This window comes from Vitis riparia, chromosome 1 (assembly GCF_004353265.1).
Source record: "Vitis riparia cultivar Riparia Gloire de Montpellier isolate 1030 chromosome 1, EGFV_Vit.rip_1.0, whole genome shotgun sequence".
NCBI lineage: Eukaryota > Viridiplantae > Streptophyta > Magnoliopsida > Vitales > Vitaceae > Vitis > Vitis riparia.
The window spans coordinates 3,810,071-3,828,380 of record NC_048431.1 but is presented as its reverse complement, the minus strand read 5'-3'; the positions used below and the strand labels follow the sequence as shown (position 1 = coordinate 3,828,380).

Here is an 18,310-nt window from a genome sequence, read left to right as displayed (position 1 = left end):
GAAGAGAAGAAGGAAAAAGGAAATTACTACCTGAACACCCTTTTTCACCTTTTTTTTTTATTCATTGTCCATTTCAATGGCCCACAAAACTTTGGAGGTATGGTAACCACTTTGGTTCAATAAACTTTTCTTGTCTTCAAAGATAGAGTGCTTTTCTAAAAGCTTAAGTTTTGAGGATTTAGGCTCAATGTGCATATTATGTTTCTTAACACCCTTCCTCACATGTATATTTCTCTATACCCGCTCGTAGGGAGATATTATAAAATTACAAATTGGAGAAAAAGATATCAAAGATGGCAAAAGTGGGAGAGGATAAACGAATGAGGGAAACACACATGCCTACATGTAAAGAGAAACCATAAAATAGTAAATTAGTCATATGACTTTATACTTGTAGGTGGAGAGATGCCATAGAATTACAAATTGGAGAGAAAGATATCAAAGATTGCAAAAGTGGGAGAGGAAAAACAAACATACTCGGGGAGAGACACCATAAAATTGCAAATTGGAGAGATACCATAAAATTGTAAATTGAGGGGTAAAGATATCAAAGATTGCAAAAGTGGGAGAAAAGAAATATGTAAATTAGGAAGAGGTAACTTAAATTCATGACCTCTCATTAAACCAAAATCTGATACCATATTAAATTATTGATTTTCTTAAAAGTTTAAACTTGTAAAAAAGAAGTATTGTGCATGTTGGCCCATCATTGTTTTATCGATGGTCAAGCCTAGCATTAATGTTGGGTTCAAAAAATAATTCCTGACAAATGTGGTTATAATAATTGAATTTGAATATAATTTTAATTATCATGCATGCCAAGATGAACAAGATTTTTATGCCCTATAAAATAATTTTAAAAAACTAATATATATATATATTGTGAGATCTTCTAAATTGAGTGGATCCTATGAGAGAGGCCTTTTGGGTCTACACATTGACAACCGATAGTTACACTATTAGTGTGACTTATTTAAATTCCTATCTGATTAATGATTATTGTTGCACATGTATTAGTATTGGGCTGTTATTCTCCCATCACATGGAAGGAGGAAAAATCATTAAAAAAAACCAAATTTTAAGGTGAGGCACACGTGTTCCTGCCAAAAGAATTGAATTCGCATGCTACCAGTAGCTATGAAATCCAATCTCCAGATATATTTGGCGCACACATGTCTATGAAAGAGAAGCCTTGAAAAAAATCAGAAGAGGAATCCCAACAAATATCATGTCTAGCTCAGGCCACAATGTCCGCAGACAAGTCTGCTAGGGAAATGAAGCCATTACGGATCATAGCAAACATTTTCAAAACAGAATTACTTTAGTTTAATCTTTAAATTCTTCGTATATTGCATACTTCTGACATTTGACCCTTTTCTTTAGAAGGGTTGGGTCCAACTCCACTGTTACTTATTTGACTACCTAGACTCAAAATTCACACAGGTTTTTTCTGAATAGATTTTCTCAGGAAAATCAATGAGAAAAGGCATTTAATTTTTGGGACAATGTAAAGGTTTATGTTTCATTTTCTTTAAGCTCAAATTTTAAGTAATGTCTTTGAAAGATTTTCTTCTCTAAGTCTTTCAAAATTTGGGTGAGATGGTTCAGGATCTCAATGATTTACTGGGGCCTACATTTATTTTTTCTTGCATGAATGATGATCTTCACAAAACGCTAGAAGAGTCTACTCAAAGGACAACTGCTTAAGTTTGAGTTTTAGTGAGTTTACAGCAAATAAATTACTACATTTAGATTTAATAACGAGCTAAAAGCAGAAAACATGAGGAAGATGACAAGATTCGAGTCTTACAGGTGGGTTCAATCTTCTTGGAGTGTTGGGCGAGGAGGTCATGTCATGTGCAACTTTTTCTCCATGTGCAAGATGTTTGTAAGAAGAGTGCGTCCAGGGATTTTGAGATCAGTGAAGATGGGTACTACTATAGATTATTCAGTTTATTTCATGTGATAGCACTGTCTGAATCGCCAGCAAATGACTGAAGATAAGGCCACCCCAAGCATCTTCTGAGTTCTCAAGATTAGGGGACTGTGGAAATATATATATATTTTTAATTAATGTTATGGAAATTAATTTTTCTAATTAATGTTGGGTATGAAATAGGTGTGCCCAACTAATGTCTAAGCTCAAACAAAAACTCGAATCAATGAAATTTCAAAACATTGTATCTCATATATATATATATGTGTGATATCCCTCATCCGATAATATACAGGTAAACTCATCTTAATTATGTAAACGTTAAAGTTATAAGAGTCCATCTTCGGGTTTAGAAAGGACATTAGGGAGGGGATCATTGCAAAATGGGAGTATCAGGTTGGGACTGTTTGACTCATATTGTGACTTATGAAATTCATGAAATTTCAAATCAAAGATCCAGAAATTGCTACCTCAAATGTAAGGAACCCTGAGTTGGATCCTCTCCTTTAGTTCTAGGAAATCAGTTCTTTCAATTATCCTTAATTTTGTGGTCCCAACAAATATGGAGTGGGATGGTGGATGATCTGTTTGGCCATTTTCATTTCTGTCTGATCAAAGAAAGAAGACAGAACCAGCACCAGAAACATGAAGAGTGAAAAGATGTTGTGGTCATTTCATTTGAAATGATGCATAGATTACAAAATTTTACAATTCTGAACTCTTTGAGTTACAAGTAGAAAAATGGGAATCGCCCAAAAGACCAGAAAAAGGAAAAGAAAAAAAAATTGCACAAGCAATTAAATGATTGGTGAAGAGTTGAGATGAGAAAGTATCACAGAAATTGCTTCAAAAGGCAGACACTGGGGGAGAAGTTGCCAGCCTCTTATTAATCTCCAAAACCAACCTATTGTCCATTTTCTCATAGGTGGAGGCCATCGAAATCTGTGGGCCTCTCGGAATTATCTTTCCTCCAAAAAGGCCGATGTTACAAGAGTTTCCAGCGTTTCCCACCAAACGAATCATCATATCGATATAAGCATCATGAAACTTCACCAAAAGCTTTACAGGGGATGCGATGCTCAACTGAAACTTCGGGATTAGTCTTATCTTCGAAAGCCGGTGACCTCTCCCACCAAGCCTCCTGATCTTCAGCTTCTTTTTGTTGTTGGGTGCCCCACCACTGAGCCTTTGGTATCTTCTCCTTCTCCAGTACCTTTTCGTGCTCTCGTTGAATACAGTGGAAAGAATGTCCATTTTCTACCTGGTATGACAAGAGTTGTGAAGGAGAGAGATGCCTTTCTTTAGAAGGTGAAGGCCTATGGTGATCAGGGAGCTGTTTGTGTGAACTAGTAGAGCATTTTATATAGAAGTCTGAAGACTTGGTATAAGTTCTACTGGGGTATGAATTAAGGCTTGGTCTTATTGATAATCCGAAGACCGAAATTATTGGGGCAGTCAGACAAACTAACCGTCTGACTGAGCGAGGATTAAAATAAGATCTTAATTTAAATTAACAGGCCTTAATTTAGGGTCAAAAGCTCATAATTTGACCTTAAAGGAGCCTTTTAAGCATACAATAAAATGATCAAAATATCCTTTCATTCTTCAAATTATTATCCCGACTAGGCGGGTCAATTAGTAAAATGCGACAAAATGGTAAATGATGAAAGGATTGAAATGGTCCACTCTCAACTGTAATTGTAGCTATCTTGTACGCCCTCCTCTTCACGTAATATTTATCAGTAATTACATATCTAGAAAGTTTAATTAGTTCATAATAGAAGTGTAATTTGAATAGGTTGGTCCAACTTAACCTGAACTCAATCCCACATTTTTATAGGTTTGGACAATCATTCTTAATACTTGGATTGAACTTAAGTTAGGTGTTTTGCAGTCTGAACTTAATTTGGGTCAAACCACGATTCAAACAACCCAAGCCTAACTTGAATTAATTTGATGTATTTATAATGTATATTATGCTATCTTAATAATATTCATTTTAAAAATTATATTTAATTATATTATATCATATGCTTTATTATTATTATTTTAAATATATATATATAAATTTATTTTTACACTTTTATTACTATCTTAAAATTTTGTCCTATTTACTATTTAAATTTTCATATAAATATATAAAAAAAAAAAATTTTAGAAAATCATTATGACCCAAACTTAGATAAATAAGGTTGGATTGAATTTGAGTAAGTCATCAACTTGATCATCCTACCAAATTATAGTCTTAATTTGTAGACCTTGTCTTTTCTTAGTATGCATTCCAATTTTTAAGATTATAGAAAGATGAAGGTCATGCAATATATATGTGTAATCCTAAAAGTGTTCAGATTTAGAAGATGAAATTAAATTTCATTTCCATTCCAATCAATCTTTTAAATTAGAAGATGAAGATGAAGGTCATGCAATATATATGTGTAATCCTGAAATCTCCATTCCAATCAATCCTTTCATTTCATTTTGGATTTCCCCATCAGTAAACTTTAGTCTTTTAAATTAAATTCATGAAATTTCAATCAATTATCCAGAAATTCCCCCCACCCCACCCCATCCCACTCAGGCCACAAAAAACATCCTTGACAATCTGGGTTCTTACCACTCTTCTTCACAAGGAAAAACACTTCATTCTCAATTTATGAGTTACAACAGTGGGCTTAATTCACCACATGACCAAAAGGAAGACAGAAAAAGATGGCTAGCTATGAACTGCACAATTTAAAACCAAGAAACAAGCAAATTAAGAAAAATTGGGACAGAGCAAGTATCATCCAGACAATTGGCGAGAAGCTGCCAACCTCTTATAGATCTCCAAAACCAACTTACTGTCAACTTCCTCACGAGTAGTAGAAACCATCAGCACCTGTGAACCTTTTGTGATTCTCTATCTCCCCTCCCAGAGCCCGGACTTTGTTTATTCTGCCAACATTACACGCAAGCCCAATCATCGTATCAACATAAGCATCATGAAACTTGGCAAGAAGCTTAATTGGCGAAAAGATTTTTTATTTCAGTTCCAGAATAAAATTTATCTGCTGGCGATCAGTAACCCCACCAAGCCTTACGATCTTCAGCTTCTTTCTGTTAGTATCTGCACCCCTAAGGCGCTGGTATATTCTCCTCCTCCGTTACCTCTTCAAATTATCAGAAGTGGGAAGAATCTCCATTTCCCAAAGAAGGAAGAGACAAGAGAAAGTATGAAGAGAGTGTGAGAGGCCTAAATGAAGAAGACCGTGAGAGCGATATAGAAGAGAAGATGGGTGAGAGCCCTTACATAGAATGTCTCGGTGCAGGTTCAGTGAGATTTGAATGAAGGCTTTGTTCTCACCTGTAACCCGGTAAACGAGCAATTGAGGTGTAGTGTTGTTTATAGGCCAACACATGGCCTCTTTGACCAAACAATAAATTAAAATAATAATGGACTTCAATTTATTTTGGGTCTTGCAAGCATGGAACTTTTCAACCATACTGTAAAGTATAAAATGATAAAATTGTTCTTTCAGTCTTGGAATCATATTTGAGATTCTGTGGGTTAACTCTGATTCGAAATTAGAAGGAATGTCCATTTTTCTATTGTGTCTGTCAGAGAGTTGTAAAAGGGAAGATATATATGGAAGAACTTTTAGCCCAGAAAGTGAAGACTTACTCTTCAATGTCAAAGAACTGTGTCAAAGGAAAGATGTGAGAGCCTTTAGACACAAGGGTGAAGACTTGGTACAAGTAAATGGAGTATGAATCAAGACTCTCACAGCTTATTGTTTATTCGAAGACCAAATCAGACTCCACAATGCTGGACAAACTGGTCTGTCTCTGACCCAGCATGGATTAATTTGTTAATCAATAGAGTGGGTTGATTAACAAATCTTAGTTAAGGGTCCAGAGGTTTTGATTTGGCCTTCAGCGAACCCCTTAAGCATACAGGAAACTGATAAAAAAATGTCCCTCCATTCTTCAAAGTTCAAACTACTGTCAACATCATGTGGATTAATTAACCAAATGATTATAATGATGAAGAGGTTGAAATCGTCAACACTCAAAATTCAAAATATATTGCCCAAGAGTTGTATCATAGCAACCTTGAACAACTACCTCTTCATACTATGTCTAGAAAATTTTGAAAATTTAGTAGTTAAGCCCTGTTTTCTATGCCATTTACAGCTAGAGACTCTAAATAAACAAATAAAGGAAGACATTTTCATGGATCAAAAGTAGATAAGAGATCTTTTCAAAAAGTTTACTTCTAACCATCTTTAAGCAACCTCAAACCACTTATATTTACATCTGACCACCTTTAAGCGAATGAACTTTGAATAATCAAGTAGTTTTAGGAAGGATTCTAAAAGACTCACGCTTGAGTATATGTTGAAATTTTGACTTGCAATCACCAATTTATTTAACGAACCCACAACAAAAAATTATATAAGGCTATTTAATCAAACATATTACTTAAAGAATAATAAGGCTATTTAATCCATTGCAAAAATCACTCAACAAAAGAGGTGAATTGAGTTTTTGAACAAAACTTTTCCGAGCATACTAAATTTAAGCAAATTAAAAAATAATAAGTAAAAAGATAGAGTTAAAAAGAAAAACAAATACAATATTTTATAATGGTTTGACACTTTTTGCCTACGTCCACTTTCCTCAAACTCTAATTGAGTGAGAGTTTTATTATCTTTGAAGTTTCAATCAAGTTTTCAATGTTCTACGCTTTGATTTTGATTCCAATAAGCGCTACAAGATCTCTTCAAATATACCTCAATTTGAAGCTTTAAAAGTTCACAACCTCACTTCAATAATTAATAAAATACACTCTCACTGTAGCTTAATAAATAAGCAAATATAAAGGAAGACTATAATGAATGACAAAGGTGCATTAAGGTAATTTGTAAGCGAAGAATCAATAAACCAAGTAAGAAAATAGAGCTTTTAATGAGAAACAAATAGTTGAAAAGATGATTGTTAGTGTTCTCTATATTATAAATAAAATGGAACTCTTAATTTATAGGTTTTTAACATTAGACAATAAAAACACTAAAAAGTAGTTTCATCTGATTGAGTTTCAATTCAACTGATTGATTAGTCGTTGAATATTAAATGTACAATAAATGATCGTTGGGTCTTGATTGGACCTCGATTGAGAATAACTTCTCATCAACCAAGAGGGGTCTCTTCTCTATCAGGAATACAAACTCATTGGAAGAGAGAGAAGAAAGTTTGCATTCGTCAACCAATCCTCAACAGGAAAAGCTGAACTGGTTAACTAGTCCCCTAATCAATTGAGTATTTCCCTAACTCGGCTTATCTAAAATAGCCTGAAAACCTATATTATTCATTTCTTTTTTCTTCTAACACTTAGACAAGGTCAAAAGGTACTCCAATAGGTTAAGTTTAAATATTTTGCCTAAGGTTTAAGTGTGAATTCTTAGGTTTTAACAAAATAATAAATAAAAAATCAATTTTAATGCATAAATCGAGTATTGAATTATGTATGGTTTAACATGAAAAACCTAGGTGCACTTATGTATTCACTTTACAAAGGATTCCAAGGCCTAAAGAGTCTTCATGTATCCTTAAATTTGTATTGCTTTGATCCTTCGATGATTATATTGAATTTTCAATTTAATTTCTCGCATAAAACCTTAAACTTATCTTAATTTTAAGTTATCAATATACTAATCATGATTTGTTATCATCAAAACGTGATTAAAAAAATTCATGAGCGAACACTTTTATATAAAATATACAAACTTATTTAAATGAGAAAAGATTTTTTTTATAAAGACAATGACTTTTTGGGAAAAAAAAAACATGTTTAAAATATACAAATATTAAAAAAACTACAAGTTCAAAATTTAAAAGTCTTGATGTGAGAACACTTTTATATAAAATATGCAAACTTATTTAAATGATAAAGATTTATTTTATAAAGACGATGACTTTTTGGAAAAAAAAATAACATGTTTAAAATATACAAATATTAAAAAAACTGAAGGTTCAAATTTTAAAAGTCTTGATAATAGGTTTTAAGGAAATAAGGTAATTAATCTTTATTTCATTTTATATAAAATTTAATAAAATAATTTTGTTTTCATTAATAAAAAATAAGAAATGTTTTCAATACCCACCTTAATTATTACGTGTTGATAACTATTACAATGGCACATACATTAACTCAGTATCCACCAAATTTTATCCCATGTAAAACCAAAACATATATGGAAACAATTTATACTCATAAATATGCTCTTTGTAATAACTTTTACTATAGATTGTGTTATAAAGGAAATAAAAATATCTTCTACCAATGATAAATTTGCCCATCATGTGATGATCTAAAAAAGTACATTCCTTCACTCCCTCGTTAATATAAAATAAAATTGACCCAACCAATCTCCAATGAATCTAATGATATATATATATATAATTATCACAATCAAGTAACATAGTTCCTTCCCTAAAAATTGAGAACATTTTGATTAGGCAAAATGTTAAGATATGTAGAGTCTAATTATTATCTTTCGAGTATTGAGAGAGATATAAAAAAATACAGAGAGAAAAAATCTAGAGAGTAAGACGTTTTGAGATTTTCTTGTACTTTCTTTTCATTATATTAAAAATGTACAACGACTACAAGTAGATGTAACTCTTATATTAAAAGTGAATCATTATAAATTTCATGTATTTTTGTATTTTATTTTTCACATTGATTCATCGTTGCTTTCGGAAAGTGCAATTATGATGTTTTAATCCTAATATGGAATTTATCAAGTAACATTAGGAAAAATCATAGTAAATAAATGAATATCAACTATTCAAGTTTAATATTTCATTTAGTTTAATATTATTTTATCAAGAAGATTTGCAAAATAACCCATTACAGTAATCAAGTTATTAGCATTAAATGAAATGAATAGATTGATCCATACACATTTGAAAATTTTTTTCTTCTAAAAATGAATCTTTAGTATTAATTGACATAACAATTCGAAAAATGAAATTAATTACATTTGATTGTTTGTTTATCTCGACGGAGTCACAATAAAAGGTAATAAAAGGTAAGCTTATGATGGATACACCACTGTTGTTTTTTCAGTGGGCGTTCCAACTTCCAGAAAAGTCCACCGGAAACCACCATCCACTGTCCCAAAGGTTGACTACAAACCGCCAAACACCAGATAGGTTCCCTCCTTTGACTCAATTTCACGCTGCTTTCTTTTATAAGTGCTTGTCCCTTTCTCCTTATCGTCCTTCAGCTTTCTTTTCTTCTTCCTTATCATAAATGGAAGAGAACCGGGATCCACTAGCTCGGAGAGTCCCAAGCTTTGCGCAGGGGAAGCGGATTCTTCTGGTGGATCGTGATGCTTCATCACTGACGTACATCTCTTCTGTACTGGAGTCTCATTCATACAAGGGTAAGAGTAAAATCCGTTAAAAATTGTTTCTGTATGTTAATCTTTTTCACTTCTTCTGTTATGAATCTTGATTTTTTTGTTCTTCAGCTTTTGTATGTATGTTTGGAAGTGAGATTCTCTTGGTTGGTATCTGTTCTTAATCTTCAATATTTTGGTAATGGTGTTTGTGCTGATTATACAATGATCGGAATTTGTAAGAGTTTAGTTTTTCTTCTAGCACTTCTCTCCATTTTTTGGCCTTTCTTTTTATCCAAATAGGATGAAATGGCTATGGTTCAATTGTTAGTTTGAGAAGTCACTCATCATTAACCATCTATGTGTGTTCTTGACTGCACTTTCATGGACCAGAATTTGGTTTTTATATGTGGGATAGGTTTTTTTCCACTCTTCTCTATTCTGTAGAGTTTTTATGTTCTTCTTCTATATTATTTCCGTTTTAATTGAGATTAAAAAAAAATTGTCCAAGTAAAATTAAGAAATCATGGTCATTATCCGTTTTGTGTCTAAAGGGGCTCTCATGAGTTTAAAATACGGGTATACAAGGTTAAGAGGAGACCATACATATATAGCGTTAAGAATATTATCCCATATTCAATGTGAGACATCACATTAACCCTCATATAGACACAACGCTCTTATTATGTTCCACGGATTATGGGGCCAAATAGAATGGTACCCACCACGGGACCAAACAAACGTCGTACTAGGATTGAGGATTAATGACTCTGATTGCATTCTCTATCAAGCCCTTTAGGTAGGTATTAAAGTGTGATAGTGAGGCTTTCTCATGACAAAAATGTCACAAGGTATCATTGAATTTCTTGTGTTTTAATTGGTAATTAGAATAAAACAGCTGCATTTCTCCATTTATTGCTAATGAGAGAATTGGTAAGAAAACTAAAGTTGAACTATTTCTATTTTATTATCTATTTCTGTTTGTATCTCTCTCATCTGCTCATTATAGACCATTGATTGATAAGTGGTTTCCTTTTATATATCCTTGATATAGAATATTTTCATGTGATCTCCCAACACAACCTAATTTTATATATGAATGTTCTTTGACGTTATGATGATATGGTATAATCTGTTCTTCTTTCAGTAACAACCATAGAACTAGAATCTGTTGCCATGTCCATGTTTGCGGAGAACAAGGATGAATTTGATGCGGTTATGGTTGACATGAATATGAAGGATATGACAAGCCTCGAATTTGTCAGACGAATACTTCTTACAAAGAATTACACGCCCATCATTTGTAAGCTTGAATTTTAGTGTGAAAAGCGTATATATAGGTTGCTTTTTTATCTTTCATATGACAGTTCAACCTTACTTGATCCCCATGCAGTGATGTCCTCCATGGGTAACGAGGCTGTTGTAAGTCAAGCCCTAATTGACGGGGCGTGTCACTTTCTTGAGAAACCAATTCCTAACGATCAACTGCTGCAAATATGGCAACATGTGCATCGGGTGAAGAAGCTCTCAGAAGTGGAACAAGATGTGGGTAGAGGATCCAGCACTGGGATAGGTGAGGGTGCTGCGATCAAAGAGAAGGGTGAGAAGGGTATTGCACCTACAAATGATACATCTCAAGAGGGTACTGCCTACAGGACTAAGAGATGTACAGGCATTCAGATCAGAGAGGAGGGCAATGACTGTAGACCTGCCACTGGAGTTGAGTTGCAGGGGATTGATCCAAAAGGGAAGAACAAGAAAGTAGAAGGGGAAGTTGGCCTGGTTGGTCTGGAGAAGCGCGATTTCAAACTACCTATAGGACTAACCATGGATGGCATCGATCAATTGAGGATGGAAGCTAATGAAAAACGAGGATGCAGCAAGCGAAAGAGACCCAGTGTTGATGATGGAGAAAAAAGAAAGTACCAGAGAAATGAATGCTCTGAAAACTCTCATTCCAAGGGTAAAAGCCCCAGTGGAGAGGTTGGGAGTGAACGCAACCTCAGTGGTTGCACTTCTGAGGCAAAACAATCTACATGTAGGACTACAGATCTTACAATAAAGTTAACAGCATCCATTCGTGAACTTGGGGAAGAATGTAATAATTCTTTCTCAAATTAAATGAAAACAACAATTCCAGTCTTTTTCCTCTTACTAATCCCTATATTGCACACTGTACCCCCCTAAATTAACTGCTGAATTCTTCCAGTTTCTTATTTGTTTTCTTGATTCAGGGGCTAATCCAAAAGCAATACAAGATACTATGAACGGGCCCAATCTGACCCAATGCCAGATTTCAAGCCATCTGCTGGTTCGCTTCTGTCAAGTTTAATTACTTTCAGAACAAAACTTCAAAAACCATCTCCACTAGTTGCCTCCATGTTTGAACCTTCGCAAAAGGGCCTCAATTTTCTTTCTTAATCTACACATCTTTTCCTTAATTCTTTGTTTCAGTTTAAGAGTGGCTTCTGCCATTTTCTTTTCCTCCATTTTTCCTTTTTCTGTAAGATTACTTACTATTTTGTTTCAATTTCAGAGACACTAAAGTAATAAAACCCAAGTTCAGAGCATGTCAGACAGCCGTGAGGATGCCACAACACCACTTCTGTCCTCTGGGAATGCAACAGCTTTCAATATCAGTAGCAGGACAGGAGCTCCTCAATCCCAGGAGCAGCAAGGCTCAGTTGGAATTGAGGCTAAATTCTCAGTGGAATTGAAATTGGGCGATGGCAGGCGACCAGGGTCAAGCCAAATAAGCGAGAGGGAACCCTTTCCCGGCGAAAAAGGAAAGGCTCCTCCTCAAAATTTTCCTACCAAGTATGGTTGGCAAAACCCAATCCCATTCAATAGCTTGAGTCACAGACAAAACTTGGTCCCAGGGACGAATCCTTTTGCCTATGCACCCAATACAAATGTTCCTACAGGCACTATTACAGGGGGAGCTATGCCACCACTGGCTCATGGCGCCAGATCAGCAAATCCTGGTATGGCCAATGACCCCAGTACAGGCCACGTTGCATCAGATGAAGGTGAGCTGGAGTGCTTGACTGCATGTTAAGGAATTCCTCAAACGAAGACGATCCACATATACAAACATTTGATGGGTCATACATATAAAGTTTATAATTGTTTCCTGCCAATTCAACTGCAAAGATGGACAGAGGCTTCGTAAAGAAGCCTAAAGAATCCGGTGGTGTTTGGTTTTTCACTTAATCCTAAATACAGTTTAGAACCACCTCAATAGAATTAAGAAAAAGTGGTTTGTTTTTTTAATATTTTATTTTTATTATTAAATATTAAAAAGTAAAAAAAAAAAAAAGTCAATATATGTCTTTTAACATTAAAAAAATCAAATATTTTAATTTTTTTTTATTCAATAAACAATTTCCAAAATAAGTAATGAAGCAATAAAAAGTAAAAAAATAAATAAATAAACAAATTGCTTTCAACAAAAAATTTAAAAAATAAACACCACCTCCAACAAATGAATTTGCGTTCCTGTTTTTACTTTTTCATATCCATTTCTTTTTATTTATTTTTTTTTTCAAGTAAAGGGAATATAAAGGAAGAAAAAAATGAATTCCATTAACATCTCTCTTTCACATTTTAAAATTATAATTATTAACCATGCCAAAAAAAAAATGAAACAACAATTACTATATTATTTTATTATTTATCTAATGTTCTATATTTAATTATTTTGAATGAAAAAATAAATTAAAAAATTCTTGCATCCCATTAGGAACAAAAATTTTATTACTTCACATGTATTTTAGGAAAAAGTGACAGAACTAGCCAAATGAGCTTTACTTTGTCCAAAAAAAAAAAAAATCTCAAATTAGTTTAGTTTAAGACCTTTCAATGAAATTCAATAAGAAAATATTAATTTATTAAACAAAATATGCATTTTAGAATTAATATTTTCTTCTTAACCTTTCACTGTAAGAGGATCGTGCGATAAAACTATCTTCTCTTTGACGATAAAGAAAATATTAAAGATAAAATGGTGCAATATTTTGAGTTTTTTTTTTAATTATTTATATATACTTATTATAATTATTTTTTATTTTAATTATATATTTATGATGTTATGTTGACATCATAGTTTGATCATAAGTATACAATTTGTCTTAGCATTAAATCGTAATCCAATAAGGCAATAACTTATCTGGTCTAATGATAAATCCGATTCTAAAAATATTAGGTAAAATAGCTTTTGTTATATCAATTAATAAAAGTACATTGCCAATTATTATTGATATCAACTAGAGTTGTAATGATTAGCAAAATTGTCCGACTAGTAGATGATGTTCTAGTTGATTCATTGTAACAATAAAATCAAAGCACACTAATGCAAAACCCTTTCTGATAACGAGATATTAATTCGTATAATAACGAACAACAAAAATGCCTTTTAACGATAACAAAAATACATTTTTTTTAACGGTAACAATAATACCTACCTTTAACGGCAAAAAATACCTTCTTTTAATAGTAAAATTAAGAAAATAACTTACAAGTTACGACGAATATCGCTAATATAACCAACAACATTAAACAAACCTAATTTCTAATACATTAAATCCAATTAGTTTGTACAATAACGAATAATAGAAACATCTTTTAACGGTAACAAAAATACATTCCTTTAACAATAAAAGAAATTCCTTCTTTTAACAATAAAATTAAAAAAATAACTTACAACGAATGTCACTGATATAACCAACAACATTAAAACCTATTTCTGATACATCAAATCCAATTAGTTTGTACAATAACGAATAATAAAAACATCTTTTAACGGTAACAAAAATACCTTCCTTCAACGACAAAAAAATTCATTCTTTTAACGGTAAAATTAAAAAAAAAATAACTTACAACGAATGTCGCTAATATAACCAACAACATTAAAAAAAATCTATTTCTAATACAATAAATCCAATTAAAAATAAATAAATAAATAAATTGTCTACTCACAAAATTTAACAATAATGTAATACATACTTAATACTTTTTCAATTGAGACCATTATTTAATGAACTAGTTTTTTTTATCTCTAAAAGCATACAATAATGGAAACTCTTATAAAAATAAAAGAGAATTATTTTATTATTATTATTTTTTAATTGTTTAAAAAAATAGATATAAATATTTAAAAAATTTACCACTTTAAGTTTTTTAAAAAATGATAGAAATATCAAGAATATAAGGTAAGTCCCTTTAAGGAATATAAGGAAAGTCATTCTTTATGCTCTTACAATTTTTATTTTTTATTTTTTAACAAGTATAGGTGTTTTTTAAATTATTCATTTATATTTTCTTAAAGCACTTTGCATATAAATGCATTAAGTGACTTAACTACAAGGGCTAAAATGAAATGACTTTTGGAAAAGTGAATTAAATTATTTTCCAAAAAGAGAAGCTGCAGTATTAATTGGCAGATCAATTCACACAATGAAATTAATTTGCAGACGACTATTTTGTGTAATTAATTACACTTAAGCAAAAGTCGAACAAAGGATAAGCACTATCTATGATTGTGGAGCCAGTATTTTCTTTGTGCAGCACCATGACTTTTTTCAGTGGGCCTTCCTCCTTCACAAAACCCAAGAGGATACCCCCACACCAGAGTCCAAAAGCGTTGACTAAAAATGCTATATATGTACATCACTACTCATTCTCATTCTTCATCCAGTTGGAGGCTTAAAGCTGCTGTCCTTCATGGACACTTCTCTCTCGCTTTCTTTCTCTCTGTAGTCTGTAGGGTGGTTCAGGTGTTTTGTTTTCCTTCTGTTTCTTGGAATAATGGAAGAAATCTGGGATCCATTAGCTCCCAAAGTCCCCAGCATTGCTCGGGGTATGAGGATACTTCTGGTGGATAGCGACACGACATCGCTGATGTTCATGGCTTCGATTCTGGAGTCTCATTCCTACAAAGGCAAAGCCAAGAATTACATGAATTTATTTCTGCTGTTTTCTGATTATCTTCATTCATCTGCTTTTAATCTTTTAGAACTTTTCTGATTCTGATATTTTGATACTATTGTATTTCTTTTAGTCATGCAACAGTCGGAATTTGTACAAGTCTGGTTTTTCTTCTACCTTTCCCTTACACATGGTTGTGGTTGGATGGTTTCTTGTGTTGCTAGTTTGAGGGGTTTGTCTTGATTGCACTCTCATGGTGTTGATGATATGGTGATCAGGATTTGGGCTTTACATGTCTGCTTTTTTTTTTTTTCCCACGATCTTCTCTATTTTGTAGAGTTTTTATCTCTGAAATGAATCTGGTACAGTTATGATCCAGTGGTCCGCATGTTGTTTTCCTTGATACAGAATTATTTGCAAGTGATCTCCCAAGATCAATGTTCTTTGAAACTATGATATATAATCGGGTGTAATCTCTTCTTGTTTCAGTTACAACCATTGAACTCTCCTCTATTGCAATGTCCATATACGCGGAGCGGAAGGACGAATTTGATGTGGTTATGGCAAATGTACACCTGCATAATATAACCGACCTTGAGTTTGTCCAAGAAATACTCAAGAAGAATAACACGCCCATCATTTGTGAGCAAGAATTGTTGTATTAAAATGTGTAGGTTGTTTCAATATTTTTTTTTTTGGTGTAACAGTTCTCATCTCCTTGCAGTGATGTCCTCTGCGGGTGTCATGGCTCTTCGGGATCAAGCCCCACTTGTAGGGGCATGTCACTTCTATGAGAAACCCGTTTCTAGCAGCCAACTCAGAGAAGTATGGCAGCACGTGTATAGGGAGAGGCTATCGAAAGAAGAAGGCCGAGGAAAAAAGGTCAATAATGGGAATGAAACTGAACGTGTGCAGAAGGTAGAGGTGCCCGTGACCAGGAAAAGTGTAGGCATTCAGATCAGAGAGGGGGGCACCGGCTCAAGTACTCCCCATAGAAATGAATTCCAGGGCAGCGATCCGAAGGATAAGAACAAGCAAGTCGTAGGGGAAGTTGGTTCAGGCCATCATGGGGATGCACAGGCTACAGAAACTGAAAAATCGAGGACGATGGCAGCTGACCAAAACCAAAGATGCGGGGAGAGAAAGAGAGCCAACGATGATGATGATGACAAGGGAGGAAGAAGGAAGAACAAAAGGAGAATCAACCGTAAACATTCTCCTTCCAAGGCTGGGAGAGAAAAGAACCAAAATGGTAGGTCCTCTGAGAAAAAGCAATCCATGCGGTGGACTAGAGAGCTTCATTTCAAGTTCATAGCAGCCATCAGTAAACTGGGTGAAGCAAGTAATAGTTCTTTATCAAATTAAATTACAATCTAATTCCAGTCATTTCCCGTTCTTCCTTTCTCTTATTAATCTCTATATTAACTGCTGACTACTTGTGGTTTCTTGTTTGTTTTCGGGATGCAGAGGCCAACCCAAAAGCAATACGGGACTTGATGAATGTTCCTAATTTGAGCCTACGCCAGATTGGTCACCAGCTGGAGGTTCGCTTCTATCAGTTTACTTTGAGAACAAACTGCAGAAATCATAGATGCATTAGGCCTCATGGTCAAATCTGTGAACATTTAATATCATGCCATCTTACGAGTGATGACATTCATGCTGAATAGCTTCACTAGATTGCTCAGCACAATACAGTCATAGCACACAGACATCAATGGAGCATCTCTTTTTCCTTGATTTCATTTTTCCTTCTGAGAGTAGTTTTCGTGTTATTCACCATTTTTCTCTTGGTGTAAGGTCACTTACCCCCCTTAATTTGTTTCACTTTCAGAAATACAAAGCTCAAGTCCAGATCATCATGGACACATGCGTCGATACTCCGCTATGGGCTCCATGGTCTCGGAATGCATCAACGGCCAATGTTGGTGGCACAACAGGCGTTCCACAACTACAGAAGCAGCAGGGTGGTTTGGTTAGAACTGAAACTAATCCACCATTGCAGCTATTTCCCCCTGTCTCCCTGCAGCCTGGTTCTCTGAACCTCAAAATTCCCAACAATAGAATTAGACCAGGATATTTGGGACCTAACGGCTCAGGTCATGGAAGGCATCAAGGATCAATCCAAATAAGGGAGAGGGAACCTCTTCCAACTCCTTTCATGACGAACGACAAGGGAAAAGGGAAACAGGCTCTGGGTTTCCAAGGCTATAGTACTGCTCCATATGTGCCTCCAGTGCACCATTGGCAAAGTCCAACCCGGCCTCCAACATTTACCGGATTATCTGAGGAGCAACATTTGATGGCAGGGGCGAGTTCCTCTGCGAATCCACCCAATTCAAACGTTCCTGCTGGCACTAATTCTACTCTTGCCAGTGCTTCAGCAAATCAAAATATCTCTGGTGGACCACTTGCAGGTCATGGTGGATTCGATGAGAGCGATGATCTGGCTTGGTTGACTGAATGGCTCAGTAGATCTCTGAAGGAAGATGATACAGGTCCTCCAACTTTTGATTGGTCGGACATGTAAGGTTGATGAAGAATGTAGCACTGACCTGTGTTGAAGAAACCTCCTCCACAGCATTGTCAGATTCAGCTGCTGCCGCTCTCCCTCTTGACGCCCTCAATGATAATCAGCACCGAATTAATTCTATTTTTGTCTTGAGATATTTCCTATAACTTACATCCTATCGCATGATGATTTCTTTCACTAATTTTCATCTCTTCCCGTTGCTATTTTCTATCCATTGATTCTCCTACTTCAAATGGTTTCTCCTCTCACATGACACTGGCCTCCATACTGCTTTTCCTGCTCTCTTCCCTAATTTCCACTCTTAATGGGAATTATGCTTTGAGATTTAATTAAATTCATGAAACTACAAATCAAAGAGTAAGAAAACCTTCTTCACTAATGAATCAAAACCTAAAAATATTTAAATGCTACACACAACATATCCTAGAAAGCATAAAAAAAAAACCCAGAAAATTGAGTAGGGGAAATATTTTAGAAGACTGCACTTGAACACAAACTTTACAATTGATTCTCAACTTACTGCGTTACAAG

General features: G+C 34.2%; 2 protein-coding genes across 2 annotated transcripts; both read left to right on the top strand.

Annotated features, from left to right (window-relative positions):
• Positions 1 to 9,233: 9,233 nt before the first annotated feature.
• Positions 9,234 to 11,653, top strand: LOC117914716 (two-component response regulator ARR1-like). The gene is made up of 4 exons (XM_034830170.1): positions 9,234 to 9,366; positions 10,469 to 10,624; positions 10,715 to 11,419; positions 11,556 to 11,653. Exons 1-4 carry the CDS (start codon positions 9,234 to 9,236, stop codon positions 11,651 to 11,653), a joined length of 1,092 nt encoding a protein of 363 aa, XP_034686061.1.
• Positions 11,654 to 11,890: 237 nt separating this feature from the next.
• On the top strand, positions 11,891 to 17,776 carry LOC117914709. The gene is made up of 5 exons (XM_034830158.1): positions 11,891 to 12,350; positions 15,736 to 15,844; positions 15,954 to 16,588; positions 16,714 to 16,790; positions 17,081 to 17,776. Exons 1-5 carry the CDS (start codon positions 11,891 to 11,893, stop codon positions 17,774 to 17,776), a joined length of 1,977 nt encoding a protein of 658 aa, XP_034686049.1.
• Positions 17,777 to 18,310: the final 534 nt, after the last annotated feature.